Source organism: Phyllobates terribilis, unplaced genomic scaffold (assembly GCF_046119375.1).
Source record: "Phyllobates terribilis strain yellow unplaced genomic scaffold, ASM4611937v1 Scaffold_1__5_contigs__length_1240528914, whole genome shotgun sequence".
Taxonomy (NCBI): Eukaryota; Metazoa; Chordata; class Amphibia; order Anura; family Dendrobatidae; genus Phyllobates; species Phyllobates terribilis.
In genome coordinates, this window is record NW_027362761.1 from 171,863,542 (window position 1) to 171,890,858 (window position 27,317).

The 27,317-nt window shown below is 41.6% G+C and overlaps 1 protein-coding gene across 2 annotated transcripts in view; it reads right to left on the reverse strand.

The window, feature by feature from the left end:
* The window catches only part of DOCK8 (dedicator of cytokinesis 8), a 271,022-nt gene that overhangs the window by 45,317 nt on the left and 198,388 nt on the right, over window positions 1-27,317 (reverse strand). For both annotated transcript variants that reach the window (XM_073669505.1, XM_073669522.1), the window contains 9 exons: window positions 24,462-24,557; window positions 21,123-21,218; window positions 18,001-18,150; window positions 15,039-15,152; window positions 14,210-14,362; window positions 12,893-13,032; window positions 10,150-10,319; window positions 8,972-9,111; window positions 4,749-4,931 (listed from right to left, as the gene is read on the reverse strand). In XM_073669505.1, coding sequence (XP_073525606.1) covers window positions 4,749-4,931; window positions 8,972-9,111; window positions 10,150-10,319; window positions 12,893-13,032; window positions 14,210-14,362; window positions 15,039-15,152; window positions 18,001-18,150; window positions 21,123-21,218; window positions 24,462-24,557 — 1,242 coding nt within the window. The remainder of the gene's footprint in view (window positions 1-4,748; window positions 4,932-8,971; window positions 9,112-10,149; window positions 10,320-12,892; window positions 13,033-14,209; window positions 14,363-15,038; window positions 15,153-18,000; window positions 18,151-21,122; window positions 21,219-24,461; window positions 24,558-27,317) is intronic.

Here is a 27,317-nt window from a genome sequence, read left to right on the forward strand (position 1 = left end):
AATCTTTGTTGGCAATTACAGAGGTCAGACGTTTCCTGTATTCTTGACTAAGTTTGCACACACTGCAGCAGAGATTTTGGCCCACTCCTCCATACAGATCTCCTCCAGATCTTTCAGGTTTCGGGGCTGTCGCTGAGCAACATTGAGTTTCCGTTCCCTCCAAAGATTTTCTATTGGGTTCAGGTCTGGAGACTGGCTAGGCCACTCCAGGACCTTGAAATGCATCTTACGGAGCCACTCCTTGATTGCCCTGGCTGTGTGTTTCGGGTCATTGTCATGCTGGAAGACCCAGCCACGACCCATCTTCAATGCTCATACTCAGAAAAGGAGGTTGTTGGCCAAAATCTCATGATCATGACCCCATCCATCCACCCTTCAATATCGTGAAGTCATCCTGTCCTCTTTGCAGAAAACACCCCCAAAGTATGATGTTTCCCCCACCATGCTTCATGGTTGGGACAATGTTCTTGGAATTCTACTCATCCTTCTTCCTCCAAACACGGAGAGTGGGATTGATAAGTTCTATTTTGGTCTCATCTGACCACATGACCTTCTCCCATGCATCCTCTGGATCATCCAGATGGTCACTGGTGAACTTCAAATGGGCCTGGACATGTGCTGGCGTGAGCATAGGTACCTTGCGTTCCCTGCAGGATTTTAATCCATGACGGCGCAGTGTGTTACTAATAATAATGTTTGAGACTGTGGTCCCAGCTTTCTTCAGGTCATTGACCAAGTCCTCCCATGTAGTTCTGGGGTGATTCCTTTCTCAGAATCATCCTTATCCCATAAGGCAAGATCCTAAATGGAGCCCCAGACTGTGGAAGATTGACAGTAATCTTGTGTTTCATCCATTTTCTAATAATTGCGCAAACAGTTGTTGCCTTTTCACCAAGCTGCTTGCCTATTGTCCTGTAGCCCATTCCAGCCTTGTGCGGGTCTACAATTTTGTCCCTGGTGTCCTTAGATAGTTCTTTGGTCTTGGTCATGGTGGAGAGGTTGGAGTGTGATTGATTGTGTGAACAGGTGTCTTTATACGAGTTCAAACAGGTGCAATTAACACAGGTAATGAGTGCAGAGTAGGAGGGCTTCTTAAAGAAAAACTAACATGTCTGTGAGAGCAAGAATTCTTGCTCGTTGGTAGGTGATCAAATACTTATTTCATGCAATAAAATGCAAATTAATTATGTAAAAATCATACAATGTGATTTTCTGTGTTTTTTTTATATATTCTGTCTCTCACAGTTGAAGTGATAAAAATTACAGACCTCTCCATTCTTTGTAGGTGGGAAAACTTGCAAAATCGCCAGTGTATCAAATACTTATTTTCCCCACTGTATATAAGATCTAGATCCATGCATTCCAGTACGTAATTAAAGTAAAAGGCAAGGATGCCATAGACATATTTCATTATGAAGGATGTTGAATCTTGTGGGAATACTGAATCATAACTCACTGAGCAAGATGATATCAGCTGAAATAATGCTTTAACAGCTGGTGTCACTCCAGTGCAGATTTGTATCATTGCATGGTATGTATCATATACATGATACAGTATGGGACCTTTAATGTGGTTGCCTAGGATTATACATTAATGGGCTATCTTTAGGATAGGCTGATGTGCATGTCTGAACAACAATTAAGGGAACATGGTGCAAGCAGGAACAGTGCAGCACCTCATTGTGCAGATATTGTGGGTCCGGGAGGACAAACCTCCACCCAGTTCACTAGTGAACTATCTTAAAGATAGTCCATCACAGTTTAAAGGTAAAACTGTCACCAGGTTTGCACTTCTCGTTCATAAAATATGGACAGACTGTTACTTGTTGGGCTCCTTGCTGTAGTTTTGATAAAGGTTTTAGCAATTGGAGTTCCACTAGTCCTTTCAGTGATGAGCTCGGTTTAACCCCAACCCTTCCAGTAACTGATGGCAGAAAGATACCAATCAATGTGTTATGCACACGCCCGGACTGACTGGCGTGTGCGGGAGAAGTGGTTCCACTGGACCATGAACCGGAGAGTGCCTGGAGGGGCGTGACTAAGTATCTGGCCGATCCGACCAAGATGGCACGACGGCATACGACGCCAGTGCACCAGGGAGAAACCGGGCAGAGGGACCAGGTGCTACTCCAGGTCAAACTTCGGACACGGGGGTTGACCCACACAGGGATTACTGGAACAGGCAGGCTAGGCTGGCACAGACTGGTGGATATAAGCGAACACGGCAGGTATGCAGACGGGTGGATACAGGCGAATATGCAGGCCGAAAGGACGGGCTGGAGCACAGAGAGGACAAGACCCAGTACAGACTGGGTCACAGAAACAGAACCGCAGATGTGGTAGCCAAACACAGCAGAGAGGGAACGCCCGAAGCGGTGGGCAAGAGCAGAGCAGGACGGGACTGCCGGAGCAGCGAGCACAAGCAGAGCAGGAACTGCAGGAGCGGCAAGCAAGGCAAGAGCAGAGTGGAAACCGCAGAGCGGTAAACAAGGCAGGAGCAGAGCGGAAACCGCAGAGCGGCAAACAAGGCAGGAGCAGAGCGGAAACCGCAGAGCGGTAAACAAGGCAGGAGCAGAGCGGAAACCGCAGAGCGGTAAACAAGGCAGGAGCAGAGCGGAAACCGCAGAGCGGTAAACAAGGCAGGAGAAGAGCGGAAACCGCAGAGCGGTAAACAAGGCAGGAGCAGAGCGGAAACCGCAGAGCGGTAAACAAGGCAGGAGCAGAGCGGAAACCGCAGAGCGGTAAACAAGGCAGGAGCAGAGCAGAAACCGCAAGAGCGGCAAGCTAAGCAGGAGCAGAGCGGAAACCGCAGAGCGGTAAACAAGGCAGGAGCAGAGCAGAAACCGCAAGAGCGGCAAGCTAAGCAGGAGCAGAGCGGAAACCGCAGAGCGGTAAACAAGGCAGGAGCAGAGCGGAAACCGCAGAGCGGCAAACAAGGCAGGAGCAGAGCGGAAACCGCAGGAGCGGCAAGCAAGGCAAGAGCAGAGCAGAAACCGCAAGAGCGGCAAGCTAAGCAGGAGCAGAGAGGAAACCGCAGAGCGGTAAACAAGGCAGGAGCAGAGCGGGAACCGCAGAGCGGCAAACAAGGCAGGAGCAGAGCGGGAACCACAGAGCGGCAAACAAGGCAGGAGCAGAGCGGGAACCGCAGAGCGGCAAACGAGACAAGGCAAGGAGATAGGACTCTGTTCACAAAGAACAGACAGAGAAGGAAAGGCAGAACCAGAAGCACACAAAGTACTTACAAAGAAGTAGCGAGCGTACACTAAATTCACAACAGAGGTACAGAGACGACGAGAAGGAATTTAGGAGCAAGTTCAGACTCTGCAGAAAGGCGCAGAAAACAGACAGAGGGAAAAGGGAGAAAAGGCTAAAGTAGAAACGAGGCACAGACAACTGGGAACAGAGGAACGGGAACAAATACAGCAAGGCTGGGACACAAACAGGACTCTGTTCAGACGGGAACAGATACCGCAAGGCACAGACAACTGGAAACAGAGGAACGGGAACAAATACAGCAAGGCAGGGACACAAACAGGACTCTGTTCAGACGGGAACAGATACCGCAAGGCACAGACAGGCAGATCTAGGAATACAGCCCCTAGAAGGCGAAAGAACAGGCTAGAAGCGTGTTCACAAGAACAGACCACAGTTCAGACACAGAACTGGAGAACAGGCAGGAAAACAGGATAGGACCTGGCACGTCAGAGACAAAAAGCCAACTGACAGGACACAATGCTCAGGCGCCATCTTGAGGAAGAAGGTGGTATAAATACCCAAAGATGGACAGCAATAGGCTGAAGGTGCAACAGGGGCGTGTCCGCAGCAGGTACAAGAAACAGGAAGTTCAGCGGGCGTCGCCCTATGCAGCCAAAACAGACAAACAGACAGCAAGGAGGGAAGCCAGAGAGACATTCTGGACTGGAGATCAAGTGCGCGCTCTTGCACAGTGGGAGATGGACCACCATGCAAGGACGCCGCCAGGTATGTTACACAATGATTTAACAGTGGGGTTAGCCAGAGCTCACGAATATTGAGGATGACATAGCAGGAGCTTATCACTCAGAGGACTATAAGAGAGGTAAGCTAAAATTGTGTTTTATCGAATCTACAGTAAGAAAACTAGTAACTTACTTAGTGTTATAATTGGGGTTTCTGTCCTTAATTTATGCCGCTGTCAGGAGGGGTTGCATAAACTCAGTTCTCGATAAGTCAAGGAAATATATTTAGATATTAGTTAAAAAATTCTATATACCGTATTATTATTTAAATATCTACAGAGATTTCATTAAGAAATGGCAAATTGTGCTATGGGCTGGACTTCTAAGTCTAAGGCTTTAAAGAGTTTAACCACCATAAAGAATTATCGCTTATTCACAAGGTAGATTATGGATTGCATCAATTTGGGTACCAGCAGAGAACAGGTCCCTTGTTTAAACTGAGAGATGGTAACGCATGCGAACCCCTGCAATATGTATTGTCTATGGAGCTGATAGAGATTGCAGAACGCTGTACTTGGCTATCTCCACCAGTCCCAAGACAGATTGGAGGGATGAAGCACATGCATGACCATTTCTCCAATCAGACACTTTTTACTACTTTCATAACAGTTTTATAAAGGGTCCGGGAATAATCATTAAAGGAATATTCATGAAATGCTCCAGACTTATTATTACTGAAATTTAAGTAAACTAAGTCTGAACTTTTTTTTACTTAATTCTGTGAAATAAAAATGGAATCTAAATCTGTACCTTGTATTCGAAGCAGGAGACACACATATAGAGCAGATCGAGTATTCGGTTTAGCTGCAGAGTGGGTAGGTAGGCCAGCCACTTTTGGATCACACTCTGTTCTGTATTTTTCATGATCCATAGGAAGCAGGTGAGGAGATTGCGGGTAGATTCTGGACTCAGAGCGGTGTACATCTTTAGAGGCTGGACAGAGGAACAAATGTGTTCTATAATCTTGCATGTCTGAACTATACCTTTTTACTGATCAGTGGACTAGGTCCGGTCCAAACAGGAAGAACACAGGTGACTTGAAGGTTTCTTTTTAAGGTCATTTATCATGGACAGGTAAATTGCTTAGAAAAGCACTGAATGACAGTATAGCAAATCAATCGCTGCTCGTTTAATAAACATTTACATGTTGCAACCATAGTGAGGGTTTCCTGAGAACAATCAGTCATGCAAAAACTGTTTGTTGCTCAAAACCCATTACATTATTCTTAACTAGTGTTGAGCGAGTATGTTCTATTAACCCTTTCGGCGAGTACGCTCAGGGTGAGCTCCGAGTATTTATAGCTGCTCGGTGAAATGGTTGCATCTCTCCCGTGTGCATGAGTTGCGACTGTTTGACAGTTTTAATACATGTGAGGAATGTCTATTTCTTACACATTCCTCACATGTAATAAAGCTGTCAAGCAGTTGCAAATCATGCACACGGGAGCGATTCAAACATATCACCGAGCAGCTATAAATACTCGGAGAGCTCGGCCCGAGCATACTCAGACAGAACATACTCACTCAACCCTATTCTTAACATCACATGGAGACGATGCACTGCCAATAAAACAAGTTTTCTGTCTGCAAGAAAGATGCGTTTCATCATTTGTCGTCTGAACTCCTGGCCCCGTGGAAAATGCCCTTTGCTATAGTTGACCTGGTTTGTATGTGCATGACAACAGACGTCTTGGCACATAAAGATACCCATACACATTAGTTAAAGTTGGCTGAACATGCTGATTTTTGCAAGATTTGCAGATGATCTCTGCTCACATTGTGTTTCAGCTCTGGGGTCAGTGTACACAAATCAGAAGTCATGTTCATACAGATTTTATACAAACATATTCTGCACAGAGCATGTTTTTTTCGGCATCCAGTTTTACTGAAATTCTAGTTGATTACACTTTTTAACACAGATGAATAGTTACTCGTATACTGGCCAAATGCAGTCCAAACAGGCATTCTTTAGCCACACTATCTAGCCGGCAGGACTCTAAGGGCACATAAGGTGTATACATTGGTGGCACATCCTCATGCATATGTCAATAAGTGGAGGCCAAATGTTACAGAAACAGAAGCTAATGTGTACGGTGGCAGCCCAACAGCCTCCATGAAAGCATATACAGGTGCTTCTCACTGAATTAGAATATCATCAAAATGTTAAATTATTTCAGTTCTTCAATACAAAAAGTGAAACTCATATATTATATAGAGTCATTACAAACAGAGTGATCTATTTCAAGTGTTTATTTCTGTTAATGTTGTTGATTATGGCTTACAGCCAATGAAAACACAAAAGTCATTATCTCAGTAAATTAGAATACTTTATAACAACAGCTTGAAAAAATGTTTTTAAAATCCGAAATGTTGGCCTACTGAAATGTATGTTCAGTAAATGTACTCAATTTACGGCCTGTCATGGAGGCAATCCGCCTGTGGCACTGCTGAGGTGTTATGGAAGCCCAGGTTGCTTTGATAGCAGCCTTCAGCTTCCGTCTGCATTGTTGGGTCTGGTGTCTCTCATCTTCCTCTTGACAATACCCCATAGATTCTCTATGGGGTTAAGGTCAGGCGAGTCTGCTGGCCAATCAAGCACAGTGATACTGTTGTTTTTAAACCAGGTATTGGTACTTTTGGCAGTGTGGACAGGTGCCAAGTCCTGCTGGAGAATGAAATTTCCATCTCCAAAAAGCTTGTCGGCAGAGGGAAGCATGAATGGCTCTAAAATTTCCTGGTAGACGGCTGCGCTGACTTGATTTCCAAATGAAATGCTAAATTTACTTTCATCTGGAAACAACACCTTGGACCACTGAGCAACAGTCCAGGTCTTTTTCTCCTTGGCCCAGGTAAGACGCTTCTGGCGTTGTCATTTGGTCATGAGTGGCTTGACACAAGGAATGCGACACTTGTAGCACATGTCCTGGATACGTCTGTGTGTGGTGGCTCTTGAAGCTATGACTCCAGCAGCAGTCCACTCCTTGTGAATCTCCCCCAAATTTTTGAATGGCCTTTTCTTAACAATCCTTTCAAGGCTGTGGTTATCCCGGTTGCTTGTGCACCTTTTTCTTCCACACTTTTTCCTTCCACTCAACTTTCCATTAATATGCTTGGATACAGCACTCTGTGAACAGCCAGCTTCTTTAGCAATGACATTTTGTGGCTTACCCTCCTTGTGGAGTGTGTCAATGACCGCCTTCTAGACATCTGTCAAGTCAGCAGTCTTCCCCATGATTGTGGAGCCTACTGAATCAGACTAAGGGACCTTTTTAAACGCATTGGAAGCCTTTGCAGGTGTTTTTGTTAATTATTCTAATTTACTGATATAATGACTTGTGTTTTCATTGGCTGTAAGCCATAATCATCAACATTAACAGAAATAAACACTTGAAATAGATCACTCTGTTTGTAATGACTCTATATAATATATGACTCACTTTTTGTATTGAAGAACTGAAATAAATTAACTTTTTGATGATATTCTAATTTAGTGAGAAGCACTTGTATTAGGGAAAAGAAGTGTTTGGGATTTTGAGTTTCAACATACCCAATAATTTGGACAAGCCAGATATAAGCTGTATAATAATAATAATAATAATAATAATAATAATAAACATTATTAATTACCTAATCACCTACATCTTTTTATTATGTATTCCCATGTCACACCCCAAGTAATCTTTTAGGTTCTACAGAAAATTGCCCATACTGGAATTTAAAGGGTTGATCCAGGACTATTTTTTTACTAAAGGTTTAAAAACTAACAGGCAGGTAGCTGCTAACAAGCTGCCTGTTCTATCCATTGCTGGTACAGAGCAGTCACAACCGCAACTACCGGCGATTCATCTGCTCCAAATCAGATGGACTACAGAACAGGAGAAGGACTTGGGTAATCTGGTTACAAGTAAGCTGAGCAGCAGTACTCAATGTCAAGCAGCAGCCGCAAAAGAAAGGAAGATTTTAGGATGTATAAAACGAGAGATAAAATCCCACGATCCCAACGTACTGTTACCCCTTTATAAATCACTGGTGAGGCCACATCTGGAATATGGGATCCAGTTTTGGGCTCCACATTTTAAAAAAGGATATTCTGAAGTTAGAGCCAGTTCAAAGGCAGACAACTAGATTATTACAAGGGATGGAAGGCCTGTCAAAGGGTGAGAGGTTGGAAAAGATGGGCTTGTTTAGCTTAGAAAAATGACGTCTCATTTACATGTATAAATATATGTGTGGTCAGTACAAAGGACTAGCACATGACTTATTCCTTCCAAAGACCATACTAAGGACCAGGGGGCACTCATTACAGGTGGAAGAAAGGCGATTCCAGCACCTAAACAGGAAAGGGTTCTTTACAGTCAGAGCCATCAGACTGTGGAATGCCCTACCACAAGAGGTAGTGATGGCAGACACTATAACAGCTTTCAAAAAAGGGCTGAATGATTTCCTCAGTACATATAACATTGTGGGTTACAGTTAAATTAGACAAAATGTACAATTGGGGGAGGAAGGTTGATCTTGATGGACCTAGCTCTTTATTCAACCTACGTAACTGTGTAACTATTCAACAGAGCAGCTCTTCATTCCGGGCTGCTTTGTCGACGGGCATGATTGCCAGCATCATGCTGATTGACAGCAATCTCCCAGCAGTTAGGCAGTGGGAAGCCGACTATCAATCATGATGTCGGCATTCATGCCCCGTCAACAGAGCAGAGCGGAAGAGAAGCAAGCCACTGCTCTGTCGATATGACGTCAGTGAAAGCCGCTGAGTTGCTGACAGGAGCGGTCTGTGACCAGTCTGTGCGAGTGGAGATTGGCACTGGGCACAACAGGCAGGTAGGTAGCAACTACCTGCCTGTTAGCTCTTAGGCCTCTACTAAAAAAAAAAAAAATAGACCCAGATAACCCCTCTAATAACTGGTAAACCTTTAGATAATGGAGCAAAGTGATGATTTTTTAATTACTGATAAACTTACGACTGAAGACAAAGTCATTGGAGAGGGCCTAAGAGCAAACTGGTTTCCTGCAACTGCCATGGCAACATTTGGGTTAATCACACTTGGCGTCTCTGGTTCTTCTTCTGTACTGCGTGTTTTTCCAGTCTTTGAGTCTAAAACTTAATTGAAATATTTTATAATTAATCTAGATGACAACAAGATCAAATATAACATCATTATATGTGTAGCCATTTGTGGAGAAAACGTGCAGAAACACAAATACGGTATATGAGTAATGTGTCTACTTTCACATCATTCAATTTATTATCTGAAATATATTTATTTAAGTGGAAAGATGACAAAGTTCTCTGACGATGACTAAGAGGATGCTACGGATTACTTCCTAAACTCAGTATTTAGTGCCAGGGATATCTTAATCCAATATAAATCCCTACATAAAGTCTACTACACTCCTGACAGATTAAAATCTTTGGAATTTCTAACAGAAATCTATGCTTTACATGTCAAAGTGAAGAAGGTACCGTACTTTCCTTTATGCGATAAGGTCCTGTAGCAGAGTTTTGCTATTTTGTTCTTCAGTTTTTGTCTTTTTTAAACACCAATGATGACTTTCCAAGGGTTTTATTCCAATAGGAGAAGCTATTGGGCTCTCTTTACACCATAGTATATTGCACTTATAAAAGATTGTTTTTAAGATTTCTCCTTTTTTGAGCCAGCAAAATTATTATCATGGGCTGAAAATCCATTGGTTCACCCTCCCTGGAACCGGTGCTCGGATTAATGAACGCATATGCCCCCTACAACAAAATTCTGTATTTGAATAACAATTGTCCTCGGAAATGCAACAAAAGTGGGTCAGAATGGGTGTCCAACATAGCTACGTCCACGGGCACAGTGATATAAAATATTTCACTTATTTATAAAAAAAGCTGCTGTTAGAGAAGAAGTAGAAGGGACGGTTACATGTACATTGTTGTGAAGACTATAAGATATATTTATGCTTTAATGTATACTTGAAAAAGGCAGTTTTATTACAAAAGTTTGCACAAACTACTCAAGAACCATGAGTTCTGATTTAACATAAATCTTTATTATTATATATCATTGCTGTAGTCTATATGTTTCCTTCTTGTTATTAGTCTTAAAACGAAAAACAAACAACCAAAAAGCTTAAAAATATATATGTATTTATTTACCTGAAAAATCACGTAGCTGAGGAATGGCATCTAAAATAGTGCTGACTAAAGGCAAATACAGAGCAGCAATTTTGCTCTTTATTTCAATTTTCTGACAGCGAGGGTCCAGATCATGTGAACTCAGAAGGTTGTGTACAGCATTGATGGCCTTTCTTTGCACTTTACTGATTCTGGGAAAGTAAAATATAAATCAATTATGATTTCTGATGTGCTCCATGGTCCTGATATTTTATCAGCATTAGGCCTCTAATTCATTTGTATTTCATGTAAATTAGTATGCAATAGTTTTAGTCAGGTGTGGAAAAAATGCTGTAAAGCAAGAATGCTTACAAAATTAGAATTGTTAATAGTATATTTTTATCAAATAATAAAATCCTAAGTGTAAAAACAAAAGAGAAATCTAAATCAAATCAATATTTGGTGTGACCATCCTTTGCCTTTAAAAAGACATCAAAGTAACAATTCTTCTAGTTAAAATTGCACACAATTTTTTAAAGGAAATCAGAAAACATCATGGTTCCAAACATCTTGTAGAACTAACCACAGATCTTCTATGGCTGAAGGTTTGCACAAATCCTTCTAGCCCTTTATGTTATCCCAGACAAATTTGATGATGCTGAAAACAGGGCTCTGTGAGGGCGATATCATCACTTCCAGTAATCGTCGTTCTTCTTTAGATGTAAGACAATTCTTAATGAGATTGGCTGTATGTGTGGGGTCATCCTACTGCATAATAAATTTGGAGCCAATCAGATGCTGTGAGACTCTGGAACTCTCTGGGAGAGGAAGTGGTGATGTCCAACTCACTTAATGAGTTCAAGAGAGGCCTGGACGCCTTTCTTGAGAACAATAAAATTACATCTTATGCTTAGTTAATTAATCCAGGGATTTAATCTGACTGCCAGATTGGTGTCGGGAAGTGAATTTTTCCTCAATGATGTAAATTGGCCTATACCGCATGGTATAGGAATAGCGGAATAGCTGCAGTGCACAAGAAATAGGCTGAACTGGATGGACGCTTGTCTTTTTTCGGCCTTATAAACTATGTAACTATGTAAGTATCTGTCTATATTTCCCAGCATTGAGGATGCCAAAGAATGGGGAATGTTGGGGACTGTAGATACAGTGGTCAGCCAAGGAAATACAGTATAGTGCAGCAGGTATAAGACACATCATGCTTACTTTCCTTCAAAATTGGAAGATGTCCAGCAGCGCCATCAGCTCATAATTGGAAACAACCAGTGGGACCCATTTATACCCAACTACTGTTCATAGAAGTATAACTAGAAGCCAAACCTTCAATATGGAAACAAAACCAAGCAGAAAAATAACAGTAGGTGCTCTGGATTGATAAGTCAAAATGTGAAATATGTGGCTGTAATAGAAGGCAGTTTGTTCCCGAAGGCCTGGAAATTGATACACTAATGAGTGTCTGCAGGCAATAATGAAGCATGGTGGAGGTTCCTTTGGGGCAGCATTTCAGCAAATAGAATTGAGGTTTTGGTCAAGATTACTGGTGTTCTCAAAGCTGGTAAATACAGGCAGATACTTATCCATCGTGCAATACCATCAAGGAGGCATCTGAATTGATCCAAATTTATTCTGCAAAAAGACAGCTACTCCAAACATATAGTCAACAACATTAGGAACTATTTTCAGTGTAAAGAATAACAGGGAGTCCTGGAAATGACGATATGACCCCCCAGAGCTCTTATCTCAACATCATGGAGTCTGTGTGGGATTACATGAAGAGACAGAAGGATTTGCACAAGCCTACATCCACAGAAGATCTGTGGTTAGTTCTTCACAATGTTTGGAACAATCTTCCTGCCGAGCTCTTTCACAAACTGTGTTTAAGTGTGCCTACAGAAGTTGATGCGATTTTGAAGGCAAAGGGTGGTCACAGCAAATATTGATTTGAATTTATCTTTTGTTCATCCATTTGGCATTTGGTTGTTAAAAAAAACTATTAACACTTCTATTTTTGAAAGCCTCCTTATTTTTCAGCAGGTTTTGAAAAAGTTCCAAAAATTTTTGTACAGTACTGTACATGTTTTATCTGTGTTTTTTTACGGAGAGAACACATATCCATTATAGTTTATGGGGCTGTTCACATGTCCATGTTTTTTAGCAGACTGTGTGTAAATGGAAAAAAACAAAAAAGATGTTTCCGTTTTTGATCCGAGTCATGGATCAAAATCACCCATACAAGTCTATACATGTGCAAACTGTGTACTGTCTGTTTTTTAACATTGCAAGGGCAGGAGAAGTCTTGTTATGTTTTATTTTTATGCATACGAGAGTCACTGAAAGTAAAAACTTACTCACTAACCAGACACTTATGAAAATCTGATTCTAAACACTTGTGGAAATAGAACCGTATGAGAAAAATCACTGACGTGTAAACGAAGCCTTCCATAGAGTGTCATAAAATGTTTAATAATTCCGTCTCATAAAACTGGAATCTTGGGCTTGATTTCAGTTAGTTAGGGCGCTATCATTCTATACTTAGATTTTCCCCAGACTACAAAAAAAATGAGATTATGAGACTGAAGGACAGAAACAAACCACATGCATTCTACAACCGCAGAATAAAATTTCGTTCTACATCTTCACCTCATCAGGAAAAAGCTTCCATTTTTCTATAATCATATGTGAAAGATTATGAGACGGGAGCCTACTATCTGTTGATCTACTATCATAAGTAGTGATTGTGCTCTATATGTGTAGATAACCAACAAACCCTTCTGCTTCGGAGTCCAGTGCAGCATCCAGTTCTGTGAAGAGGAGCCCAGTTAAAAAATGTTTTTGTCGGTATTCTAGTGAGAGGTCAAACATGCTGGCTATTCTGTGGTCCTGGAAACTGGAGCAGGAACTGGAATTCTACACAGGGAAAATCATCAAATTATGTCAAAATAATAAAATAATTACTACAATGGAACTTGTTAAAGGAGATTACTAAACTGAGAAAATGTCCATTTATTATATAAAAAAATTGTAAGAACTTTTTTTGTTATTTTGGCAGTGGCCAAATAAAATAATATATTTATATATTATATTTTATGTTCTGCACGCAGGTGGCACATGTGGTTCGTGGTCCCACTGTGCCACGGGCTCGGGCTTACCTAGGAGGGGCATAGCTAAGCAGCTATCTGGTGTTCACTGGAGCTCCTGATTTTGAGGTTAGGCTTGAGCTGCAGATAGCCACCAGGTACCACTCATAGGCAGTCCCCAGTACTGCAGCTACTGAGGCTCTGGGGTCAGGTACGCAGACACGGATAGGACTAGGGCTCCGTTCAGACTAATAGGTTCTGGATCCTCTGCAGAACGGCTACTGACACAGACTCGGGCAACATCCAGACTACTAGGTCCAGGATCCAAGGGTAGAGTGGTTACTGACACGGAGTCTCAGAAAGGGCTGAATTGGAGACGGTTAGGACAGTCTGGATACACGGGATACTCGGATAGGCACACGTTCAAACACAAGGGTCTTGGATACTGATTCAGGGACTGGCTGCACAGGGACCTGGGGACAAGGAATCAGGCCCTGGCCGCACTAGGACCAGGGACTTCAGGGTCAGAATTGGCCGCATAAGGATCAGGGACTTCAGGGTCAGGACACTGGCAACACCAGGACCAGGGTACCTCACAACTCATTAGTAGACTACCACACTACCTAATGATTCACGGTTGCTTGGCCCCGGCCTATTGGGGAGGGTGCCTTTTAAACAAGATGCCTCCCAGCTATTGGCTGGGAGCCATCTTGCAGGTGTTTTCATACACTAAATGCTGAAGGGATTTAACTATGCGCGCTGCCCCTTTAAGAGCAGGGGAGCGCGTGCACAAGGCGCGCCGCCAGGAACTGCGGTACGCACACCACCAGGAGGGAGGAAGGAAGCACGCGGCAAGGGCTGTGAGCATGCTGGCGTCCCTGCAAGGAGGAGGAAGTGGAACCATGCAGGGGTGTATAAAATGTAATAGCACTACATTTTATATTTAAATATTACTATTTTTTTCTCAAAAGCTGCTTGTATGAGCAAACATGTTTTTTTTTTCATACCTCAGAAGAAATTGAGGGACATGGAGAAGCAGGTGTAGATGATGAGACAAAGAAGAGGTTCAGGCTAAGATAATGCTCATGACTGCAGAGAATCCTTAGAAATTCTAATCTCATAGAGATAAGGGTTGGTAGAGAATTCAATTTGCTTGACAACTGGAAAACAAGAGAATAGTTTAGACAGAAATAATTACAATAAGCCAACTGTACAAACTACAGAAAGTACCACATACCACTATGAAACTAAATATAAATGTTTCTTTTTTATATAGATATCTTAAAGTGCGCTTCTTAGTCAATACTGTCTTAAGATCGTTGGGGTGTCCAACACCCAGCATCCCCACTAATTAGCTGTTATTACTTGGTCTGGTGACCACCGGATTTAAATGCTTTCAATCAAGCTGCAAAGAGCTGCTCCATTCAATGTGTACTGCACAATAGCTCCTATCAAAAGCATCAAAGCTGTTCTGCAGATACCAGCAGCAAAACCAGCTGCTCGGTGGGGGTGTCCCATAGATAGGTCATTAATACTTTGTACCCATTAAGGGTATTTACACACAACGGTCCAAACTCATCAAAGCAATCTTGACAGAATTTTGGCATAAATGGCTTTGAAAAGTCTCAGAGTGGCGAGTAGCGTGGTCACGCCAGTTCCTAATAAATAGCTGACGAACAAGGGAAACCGGATTTCTGACTAGAGATGACATTACGGACCATTTTGTGACATGTAGTGATAGTGATACTAGTGCGGAGCTGTGTGCACACGTCTTATTCCAGAATATGATGTGTGTGTCTTGACTGGCACCTGATAAAAGGTTCTAGTTTTTTGTACCTGATTGCAGTAATGCTTGATGAGATTGAAAACAAAGCCACGATCCATTAGGGAAAGTAGATCATACAAAAAAAAAGCCAGGCTTATGTTCATTTTCTCTGCATGCTCAGCTTCCTGAAATTATAGACAAATCAATTACTTAGGTATTTAATTTCAACCTACCTAGAGCCACATAAGTAACTAAGGCACTTCCCTATAAACAACAAAAACCTACAAATTTATGGAAGTCAAAAAAGCTAATTTAATAGAAAAACATCTAGATCTTTATTACCAAAATATTAAAAAAAACAATACAAATATGGGGAAAACACTAGTAGAAAAAAAGTCATAAACCCGTCATATCAAGCTGCACCAGTAGAGGGAGTCCAATGCTCCATAGTAATTTTCTTCCACAGTACTGTGCATATAAAGTAAAAAATAAAAGCTTAGGTAAGTATACTATGAGCATATGTTTAAACCTGTATAATATATAATTCCTCAATAGCTTTGTGGTCCATACATATAAATGTTCATAGCTTCATCTAATTACTCCTACATCAGCACAAAAATTCAATCAAAAATGTATAGTGCAGGAATTATATATTAGATTGGTTGTCATGGACATCGTTTGTGGAACCACGGTGCCACGGACCGCGGAGAGCCTGGGGGGGGGGGGGTTACTAAGCGAGCACCAGACTGTTCACTAGCACCTCCGATGGTGAGGTTAGACTTGGCTCCCAATGAACGCCAGGTGCCACCCCACAACAGACCAACGGACGCGCAGAAGCTGGACCCAGTAGGACAGACTGGATGGTGCAGCAGGCAGAATTTGTATCAGAATGCAGCAGGCAGAGTTCGTATCAGAGTGCAGCAGGCAGGATCTACACTAGAGTGCAGCAAGGACTGGTACGCAACCTTACACGACTTAGACTGCAGAACAGGAAGGTTGCTCAGGCACCTCCCCAGTGGGGAGAAAGCAATATATATATAATCCCCCACAGCCATTGGCTGGGGAGGAAATAGCAAGTGCACGAACTGGCCCTTTAAGAGGGCAGGAGCGCGCGCATGCCCTAAGGACAAGGCTGAAGGCCCGGCTGGAAGCTCTGCTGGAAGCATGCAGAGCAAGGGGAAGGGAAGAATTGACCGCAGAGCGGGTGAGTGAAGTGACACACCGGAGACCCCGTCTGTCAGTGCAGGGATCTGGCGGGGTGCTAACACTGGTTTAAAGATATGCTCATAGTATACTTACTAGTGTTGAGCGAGTATGTTCTGTTAACCCTTTCGCCGAGTATGCTTGGGCCGAACTCCGAGTATTTACAGCTGCTCAGTGATATGGTTGAATCACTCCCGTGTGTATGATTTGCAACTGTTTGATAGACATTCCTCCCATGTAATAAAGCTATTTCTTACATATTCCTCACATGTAATAAAACTGTCAAACAGTCGCAAATCATGTACACGGGAGCGATTCAACCATATCACCGAACAGCTGTAACTACTCGGAGCTCGGCCCGAGCATACTCGGACAGAACATACTCGCTCAACACTAATGCTTACCTAAGCTTTCATGTTTTACTTTATATGTACTGTGGAAGAAAATTTCTATGGAGAATTGGACTCCCTCTACTGGTGCAGCTTGATATGACGGGTTTATGACTTTTTTTCTACTAGTGTTTTCTCCATATTTTTATTGTTTTTTTAATATTTTGGTAATAAAAATTTATATCTTTTTCTAATACATTGGCTTTTTTGACTTCCATAAATGTGTAGGTTTTTCTTACTTAAGTATTTAGTAGCAGCTAGTTACATTTTGTTTTTTTTATGAATAGCTGAAGCCCTTCAGGACAAAGCTATTTATGCATCGAGGACGCATCATTTTTATTTTTTTTTACTTCTTCTCTATTAAGGCTTGTTTACATGTTGCATTTTTTTTTCCGTGCGTTGTGACTAGTGATGAGCGAGCATGCTCATTACTCGAGATTTACGAGCATGCTCGGGTGTTTTCCGAGTATCTTCAGCGTGCGGGTGTTATGTTAGAGTCAGTCCGTGCTCATGATTTGTGACTGTTTGACAGCTTTAATATATGTAAGGAATACCTGTTTCTTAGGCATTCCTCACATGTATTAAAGCTATCAAACAATCGCAAATCATGCACACGGAGTGACGCAAACATAACACCCGAGCACACTGAAGATACTCGGTAAGCATCCGAGCATGCTCGCCAAAAGGGTTAACAGAACATGCTCGCTTATCACTAGTTATGACCACTGATATAGTGGCAGTTAGTTATCTAGTTGCTAGTGGTCATAACCATGGATACCTAAGGTCCTGAAAAACTATACTACATTTCTATTAGAGGTATTTGCTAATATTATTATTACACCTACTACATATTGGGATAGGATCTTGGAGATGGGAATACCCCTTTAAGGAAGACTCACAAACACACAACAACTGAAGTCAGCTTCAGTAAATGCCTGGTAAAGCATCACAAAGTAGGAAACCCAGCATTTGGTGATGTCCACGGCCTCCAGCCTTTAGGCAGCCATTGCATGCAAATGATTCTCTACAAAGTACTAAAAATGAACATTTTATTTATGGCAAAGTTAATTTGTCCAATTACTTTTGAGCCCCTGAAATGAGGAGGTTTTGTAGAAAAATGGTTACAACTCCTAAACGGTTCACAGGATATTATTGTTCAAACCCTTTAATTAAGCCTGAAAGTCTACACTTCAATTGCATCTCAATTATTTCATGTCAAATCAAAATAACTGGTATGCAGAGCTGAAATCACGAAGATTCTGTCACTGTCCAAATATTTCAGGACCTAACTGTATATATGTACTGTATGTGCACACGTCAATGACCAATAGGTGGTCACAGCTATAAATTAAGTGCTTTTCTAGGTTTACAATTCCTGTTAAATATATTTAAGGGTAAAGAGATAAAGAAAAAATCCCATTTCTAGGAGGCCTCTACATACCTTTACTGGCTTGCTTAGAAGCGCTCCTATTTCAGATGTCACCACATTAACAATGGTACTTATGTCATCTTTAAAACGGTTGGAGAAGCGACTTCTTCTTGGTACCTCCTGCTTGTCCACGATGTGCACATACTGAGCCATGCTTTTCACCTGGAACCAATAAGGTGCAATGGATTCTGAACTTCTTTTTACAGCTTCTTCGGTAGTATTAGCATAATAAATGTCCTACATCTGCAGTTTGAGACTGTAGATAATTGCAATCATACTCAATTACTCTAACTTTTAAAGAAATTAAAGGCGTCTTCTGGGTAAAAATAAAAATTCTGAAGGGGCTTGGAACCGATCTAGATGCAGCGCAGGCCGCTACATGGTGCACTGGCACAAGAGGAAGAATCGTTATCGTTCCACCAGCAGCAGTATTGCTGTGGCCTAAGATTGACTTGAGAAATGTGTTATTAGAAAAATATCCGATGACGCACTGCTCAAGTCACCTGACCGCTGCAGCCAATCACAGACCGTGGCTGGTGAGAAAGTGACATTTCCTTTCCTTTGTCGAAAGAAAAAAAGGGGTTTGGTACCTTGTTAGCCAGTTGAAAAAAGATTGCTCTGTGGGAAAAACAAGATAATCTTGTAGTTATGATACCTTTTAATGGCTAACAAAAATAAAATAAATGATGCTACAAGGCAAGCTTTTGAGACAACTTAGGTCTCTTCCTCAGGCATGGTATAACAAGATATATGAAGAAACACAAATATATGCACACAAGAAAAAAGAAGGGATTTATTATGCCATGCATCTGCATTCCCCCACTTTTTTTTTCGTCTGCATATATTTGTGTTTCTTCATATAGCTTGTTATACCATGCCTGAGGAAGAGACCTAAGTTGTCTCAAAAGCTTGCCTTGTAGCATCATTTATTTTATTTTTGTTAGCCATTAAAAGGTATCATAACTACAAGATTATCTTGTTTCTCCCACTGAGAGCAATCTCTCCTTTGTCAGCGCAGACCATTAGGCGGCCTACCCTGGATCTAATTGGTGCTGGTAGGCTAGTATCCCTAAGGTTAGGTGCACACTGCGTCTGTGCACCTAGCCTACAATATATGTTGGGAGCTTTTCGTGATGTATCCTGCCACAGGCAACCATTCACCCGTGTGTTCTTTTGGCCTCTGTTTGACCAATATACCACTTGTTAAACTGTTTAGAAGAGCACAGCAGTTTGTGCTTTCCGTTACAGAGGGCCACTGCAATGAAATGAATACTATATGTTATATCTTTCTTTACAATGGGTTCTTATAGTAGACTGATGACTCGGCATCTATACTGACTGTGCACACTGTCGGGCGCATACCTCCAGAGCGTATACACCTGACAATGGGCACAGACGCAATGTGGACCGAGCCTTATTTTGCAATGTTCTTCCGGCTCCAAAACTCTGGGCAATTTTTCTTTTTGTCTGGACAATCCCTTTGAGTATAGCAACTGTAGGAAGAGTTAAAAGTCCAACATCTGGATATAAGGAAAAAGAAGCACATTTAGAGTTACACATAGGAAAGTAAATATAGTGATTAAACTCCCACTCCAGTGAATAGCCCCTTTGTTTGCTATCATGCGCGTGTCATGAAGGTAGTAGCACACTCACTAGTCACCGTCTTCTTACGGTTTCAGTGGTGCTTCAATCCGCTGCAGCACCACATGGATGCCTTTGTAGACTGTCAAATCACACAGTGGTTGCTGTGCGGAGTGGAGGTCACTTTTTGAATTTTCTTAATGGCAGTTCATGTTACTCAGAACAAGGCTGGAGACTTACATTAAGGGCTCTCTCACATCTGCGTATAAAATCGGTGCGTGCCATGTGATAAAAAATTGCATTACACTCACACCAATGTTATTCAATGAGGCAGTGTTCATTGGCGAGTTTATCCTCAGCTAGAATCGGGCTGTGGAAAAAAATTGCAGCATGCTGCGCATGGCCGCGTATATCGGATGAAACTTGCCAATGCAAGTCAATGGGTGCGAGAAAAAAAACGGACAGGACACAGACCATGCATATACCGTCCGTTTTTTCTCTCGCATACATCTGAAAGGAACCACAAAATTTCATCAGCCAAGTACAGTAAATTTGCAGCCAGAACATATAGATATAGATTTGCTGGATTACCTTGGCCAATAAAGTTTGCAAGTTTATTATATGCAGGGAGCTTGTGACATTACATTTCTACATGACATCGATCTATTCCATTCTGTCTATATATAAATAAAAAGATTATTATTATTATCTATCTATTATATATCTAATATCTTTCTAGCATCTATCTAATATCTTTCTATCTATCTAATACAAGGGCTTGTGGAACAGCACCATTTAACTACTCACAATGGATGCCACGCCTCCAGACAAACGTCCAATTTATTCCATAATATAAATCATAAAGAAAACAGCACTCCAGTCAAAAAAAGTAAAGTTGAAAAAAGTGGACTTTATTAAGCCCTACTGGAAAAGTTTCGGTTCAGGGAACCTTTCTCAAGCAAAAACAGTAATTAAAGCGAATGTGTCATCAAAAAAATAACTTATAGTCTAAATCAAGTGAATGTGATCAATGTATTTAAAAAATATATTTTTTTCCTGAAAATTCTTCCTGAAAGAACAGGAATGAGTCTATAAAAGCTCCATTGGCCAGGGTGAAAATTGCAGGATTGCTAATCTGTTTTTTTTTTTTAATTCAGAAAAAAAAGCATTGCCAAATATTGTTAAAAATACATGCAAAACAAAAATCTGATTTGAACAGGTTATTTTCAGATGACACATTCCCTGTAAGTATAGTAACTAGGAAGTAAGCATGGTAACAAATGAGTAAGTTAAGAAACATTTACTAGAGTGATTTTTGGCACAGTCAGTGGCCAATGTCTTGCAGGCATCAGTGAATCTGGGAAAACAACGCATATTATAATGTACATTGCTGTGGTTCTATTAAGTAAAAAGTGAAGAAAATTCTCATTTATGGTGGTAACAACAACATTTCAGCAAAGCACTGCAGCATTTTCTCTGCCTGTGCATGGCTCATACTAAAACCTTGTAAAGTGTAAAAAAAAGGAGTGGGAAACTAGGTTAATGGATCTTACCAATAGCTCAAAGAAGAACCAGGCGTACTTGAAGACATTCTCCCTCACCATGTTGGTGCTGACCACCATCTGCAGAGCCAGCTCCTCATGAAAGTGCTTAAAAGGAAAACACAAATATACTAATAAGAAATGTGTTATACATAAACATTAAAGATAGTAAATCATTAATTGGCTTAAAGGGGTTTTTCCCCTTGGGGTAATTATGGCACATTGACAGAATATGGCATAAATGTCCAAAAGATCCTGCGGCATCTATCCGCATATTGAGAACAGGCCCCATAGCACACTGTCTGGAGTGGGGCTGTGCATGTGCCGTCCGTCTACTCATTTAGATGCTAGAAATGTCCAATAGATAAAGATTACCACACATTTATCCCCATGTGGAGAAGTGGCCCCTGTGGCACGCTATCAGGAATGGAGAGGTGGCTGTGGGGTGCAATCTCTCCTAGAACTTATGGAAACACCGGAAATTGCAAAGAAAGTACTCAGTATGTCGGTATGTGGAAACAACCATAGAAGCAACAGTCTACTAAGTGGACGAATCAAAGACGAACCAAGATCTATGGGTGTACTGTACCTGGTAAAAAAATACTGACCCCCACCCACATATCACTCCTACGGCAGATGTAGGCCCATCAGACTACAGTCGCTTTTCCCTCTACTACACTGGCGATTCAGAATCTGCTAGAATATATTGATCAATATTCTTCCATCTACTCTGTCTGTCCATCTGTCTATAATCTGTAATATATCAACAATTATGTTCAGGATTGTTCTTAGTTGAAAGAGGACCCGTCACCAGGTGAAAAGTGGCCAATCTTTATTTTATTCTTACTGCTTATTCTATTTTATTTTATGCTTTTATCTCCGCCATACGCTTCCAGATATGAGCCTTTTTATTTACTGTCAATCTGAATGGTCTTTACAAGGTGGCGTGGCTCGCAGGGTTCCTCGTGGGTGTATCTTTAGGCGGCCCTGCATTATTACCCTGTGAGCCACACTCCTTCTGGTAACGATTATACAAATGAGCACTAAATAAAAAGACCCATACCTCTGGAACCATGTGGCAAATTAAAAAAAAAAGCAGGGTACTCAAGAAGTAAAGTAAGAGCCAACACTGGCTACTTTTGACAGGTCCACTTTACAATTAAAAAATAATGGACCCATTTTAAATCAAAATTGCTGTCTATGGCTGACTTACACTACTAAACCTTACAATGTAAGCCCAAGTTCACATGTTCAGTATTTGGTCAGTATTTTACATCAGTATTTATAAGCCAAAACCAGGAGTGGAACAATCAAAGTATAATAGAAACACATCACCACTTCCGTATTTATCACCCACGCCTGGTTTTGGCTTACAAATACTGATGTAAAATACTGACCAAATACTGAACGTGTGAACGTGGCCTAAGAATAAATAACTATCTGGAGTGAAGCTCGTTAATTAAATAATGAGAATTGCTGAAAAACAAAACATTGTTATAATAAATGCCAAATAAAAGGGGATCAAGCTTTCTGATATGAATTACCTAAACCTTGTTATGAACTGATAAGTAATCAATAAATTATACCGAAAACCTAGAAACAAGCACAGTAATGTGTCTAAAAGGAATATACACTGCTCAAAAAAATAAAGGGAACACTCAAATAACACATCCTAGATCTGAATGAATGAAATATTCTCATTGAATACTTTGTTCTGTACAAAGTTGAATGTGCTGACAACAAAATCACACAAAAATCATCAATGGAAATCAAATTTATTAACCAATGGAGGCCTGGATTTGGAGTCACCCCCAAAACTAAAGTGGAAAAACACACTACAGGCTGATCCTACTTTGATGTAATGTCCTTAAAACAAGTCAAAATGAGGCTCAGTATTGTGTGTGGCCTCCACGTGCCTGTATGACCTCCCTACAACGCCTGGGCATGCTCCTGATGAGGTTGCGGATGGTCTCCTATGGGATCTCCTCACAGACCTGGACTAAAGCATCCGCCAACTCCTGGACAGTCTGTGGTGCAACGTGACGTTGGTGGATGGAGCGAGACATGAGGTCCCAGATGTGCTCAATCGGATTCAGGTCTGGGGAACGGGTGGGCCAGTCCATAGCTTCAATGCCTTCATCTTGCAGGAACTGCTGACACACTCCAGCCACATGAGGTCTGGCATTGTCCTGCATTAGGAGGAACCCAGGGACAACCGCACCAGCATATGGTCTCACAAGGGGTCTGAGGATCTCATCTCGGTACCTAATGGCAGTTAGGCTACCTCTGGCGAGCACATGGAGGGCTGTGCGGCCCTCCAAAGAAATGCCACCCCACACCATTACTGGCCCACTGCCAAACCGGTCATGCTGAAGGATGTTGCAGGCAGCAGATCGCTCTCCACGGCGTCTCCAGACTCTGTCACGTCTGTCACATGTGCTCAGTGTGAACCTGCTTTCATCTGTGAAGAGCACAGGGCTCCAGTGGCGACTTTGCCAATCCTGGTGTTCTGTGGCAAATGCCAAGCGTCCTGCATGGTGTTGGGCTGTGAGCACAACTCCCATCTGTGGACGTCGGGCCCTTATACCACCCTCACGGAGTCGGTTTCTAACCGTTTGTGCAGACACATGCACATTTGTGTCCTGCTGGAGGTCCTTTTTCAGGGCTCTGACAGTGCTCCTCCTGTTCCTCCTAACACAAAGGCGGAGGTAGCGATCCTGCTGCTGGGTTGTTGCCCTCCTATGGCCCCCTCCACATCTCCTGGTATCTGCTCCATGCTCTGGACACTATGCTGACAGACACAGCTACCCTTCTTGCCGCAGCTCGCATTGATGTGCCATCCTGGATGAACTGCACTACCTGAGTAACTTCTGTGGGTTGTACTGTAGACACTGCCTCATGCTACAGTACCTCTAGGGCAATGGCAAAATGAAAAAGTGACCAAAACAGCCAAAAAGGATGAGAACAGAGAAATGGTCTGTGGTCACCACCTGCAGAACCACTCCTTTATAGGGGGTATCTTGCTAATTGCCTATAATTTCTACCAGTTGTCTGTTCCATTTGCACAACAGCAAGAGAAATTGATTCACAATCAGTGTTGCTTCATAACTGGACAGGTAGATTTCACAGAAGTGTTATTGACTTGGAGTTACATTGTGTTGTTTAAGTGTTCTCTTTATTTTTTTGAGCAGTGTACGTAAAATTGTATGGTTCAAAGTAACATTACTGGCAGCAATTCTGTCATCACTACTGGACAGGTTACACAGAAAATGCAGATTTTATCTGTCATGAAGGACAAATGTAGTAATTATCTTCATTTTTTATAGCAGGGGTATGAAGTGTTTAGTATACCTTTTTACCGGATGGTCTGGTGCTGGCCATTGTGTTCTGTAGGTCATTACTAGATTCAATGAAGAATGACATACGATTGCATCCACGGCTGGAGACCTAAGACACATGACAGGGTTACTCTTTATACATAATACACATCCTATAGTTATAGGGGTTTTCTGCTTGTTTTTGCGCTCAGCTTGAAAAAGAATGACACTAAAAGGTGCTACTATCACTGGTCAGGGATGGAGACATGGTTAATTTCAGAAAGTGACATATTTTAGGTCTATCATTTTGCTCATACACACTTTTGCAGATATTTTGTAGCAACAGACTGGTAACTGCCGCTGCAATATGTACTGGAACTAAAAAAAGGATGCTGACTCTTCTTAACCACTTCGCACCAGAGCTTGTTTTTCCTTCGTGACCGGGCCAATTTTTTCAATTCTGACCACTGTCACTTTATGAAGTAATTACTCTGGAACGCTTCAACGGATCCCCCTGATTCTGAGACTGTTTTTTCGTGACATATTGTACTTCATGATAGTGGTAAAATTTCTTTGATATCACATGCGTTTATTTGTGAAAAAAATCGGAAATTTGGCGAAAATTTTGAAAATTTTGCAATTTTCAAACTTGGAATTTTCATGCCCTTAAATCAGAGAGATATGTCACACAAAATACTTAATAAATAACATTTCCCACATATCTACTTTACATCAGCACAATTTTGGAACCAAAATTTTTTTTTGTTAGGGAGCTATAAGGGTTAAAAGTTGACCAGCGATTTCTCATTTTTCCAACAAAATTTACAAAAACATTTTTTTAGGGACCACATCATATTTGAAGTCACTTTAAGGGGTCTTTATGACAGAAAATACCCAAAAGTGACACCATTCTAAAAACTGCACCCCTCAAGGTGCTCAAAACCACATTCAAGAAGTTTATTAACCCTTCAGGTGCTTCACAGGAATTTTTGGAATGTGGAAGAAAAAAATGAACATTTAACTTTTTTCACAAAAATGTTACTTTAGACCCAATTTTTTTTATTTTCACAGGGGTAACAGGAAAAAATGGACCCCAAAATTTTTTGTGCAATTTCTCTTGAGCGTGCTGATACCCCATATGTGAGGGAAAACCACTGTTTGGGCGCACGGCAGGGCTCGGAAAGGAAGGAGCGCCATTAGACTTTTTGAATGTAAAATTTGTCTGAATAATTAGCAGACACCATGTTGCGTTTGGAGAGCTCCTGATGTGACTAAACAGTGGAAACCCCCCACAAGTGACACCATTTTGGAAACTAGACCCCTTAGGGAACATATCTAGATGTGTGGTGAGCACCTTGAACCCCAAGGTGCTTCACAGAAGTTTATAATATTGAGCTGTAAAAATACAATTTTCACATTTTTCCCACAAAAACGTTTTTCATCCCTTAATTTTCCATTATCATAATGGTAATAGGATAAATTGCACCATGAAATTTGTTGTGCAATTTCTCCTGAACACGCCGATACCCCATATGTGGGGGAAAACCACTGTTTGGGTGCACGGCAGGGTTTGGAAGGGAAGGAGCGCCATTTGACTTTTTGAATGTAAAATTTGTCTGAATAATTAGCAGACACCATGTTGCGTTTGGAGAGCCCCTGATGTTCCTAAACAGTGGAAACCCCCCACAAGTGACACCATTTTGGAAACTAGACCCCTTAGGGAACTTATCTAGATGTGTTGTGAGCACCTTGAACCCCAACGTGCTTCACAGAAGTTTATAATAATCAGCTGTAAAAATAAAATTTTCACATTTTTCCCGCAAAAACGTTTTTCATCCCTTAATTTTGCATTATCATAAGGGTAATAGGATAAATTGCACCATGAAATTTGTTGTGCAATTTCTCCTGAACACGCCGATACCCCATTTGTGGAGGCAAACCACTGTTTGGGTGCACGGCAGGGCTCGGAAGGGAAGGAGCGCCATTTGACTTTTTGAATGCAAAATTTGTTTGAATAATTAGCGGACGCCATGTTGCATTTGGGGAGCCCCTGATGTGCCTAAACAGTGGAAACCCCCCACAAGTGACACCATTTTGGAAACTAGACCCCTTAGGAAACTTATCTAGATGTGTGGTGAGCACCTTGAGCCCCAAGGTGCTTCACAGAAGTTTATAATAATCAGCTGTAAAAATAAAATTTTCACATTTTTCCCGCAAAAACGTTTTTCATCCCTTAATTTTGCATTATCATAAGGGTAATAGGATAAAGTGCACCATGAAATTTGTTGTGCAATTTCTCCTGAACACGCCGATACCCCATATGTGGAGGCAAACCACTGTTTGGGCGCACGGCAGGGCTCGGAAGGGAAGGAGCGCCATTTGACTTTTTGAATGTAAAATTTGTTTGAATAATTAGCGGACGCCATGTTGCATTTGGGGAGCCCCTGATGTGCCTAAACAGTGGAAACCCCATACAAGTGACACCATTTTGGAAACTAGACCCCTTAGGGAACTTATCTAGATATGTGGTGAGCACCTTGCACCCCCAGCTGCTTCACAGAAGTTTATAATATTGAGCCATAAAAATAAAATTTTCACATTTTTCCCACAAAAAATGTTTTCCTTTCCCTAATTTTGTACTATCATAAGGGTAACAGGATAAATTGCACCATGAAATTTGTTGTACAATTTCTCCTGAACACGCCGATACCCCATATGTGGGGGAAAACCACTGCTTTGGTGTACGGCAGGGTTCGGAAGAGAAAGGAGCGCTATGTTGGCTGGGATAGGCAGCAGACACCGTGTCACATTTGAAGAGTCGCTGACATGCAGAAACAGCAGAAACCCCCACAAGTGACCCCATTTTGTAAACTACACCTCTCAAGGAATT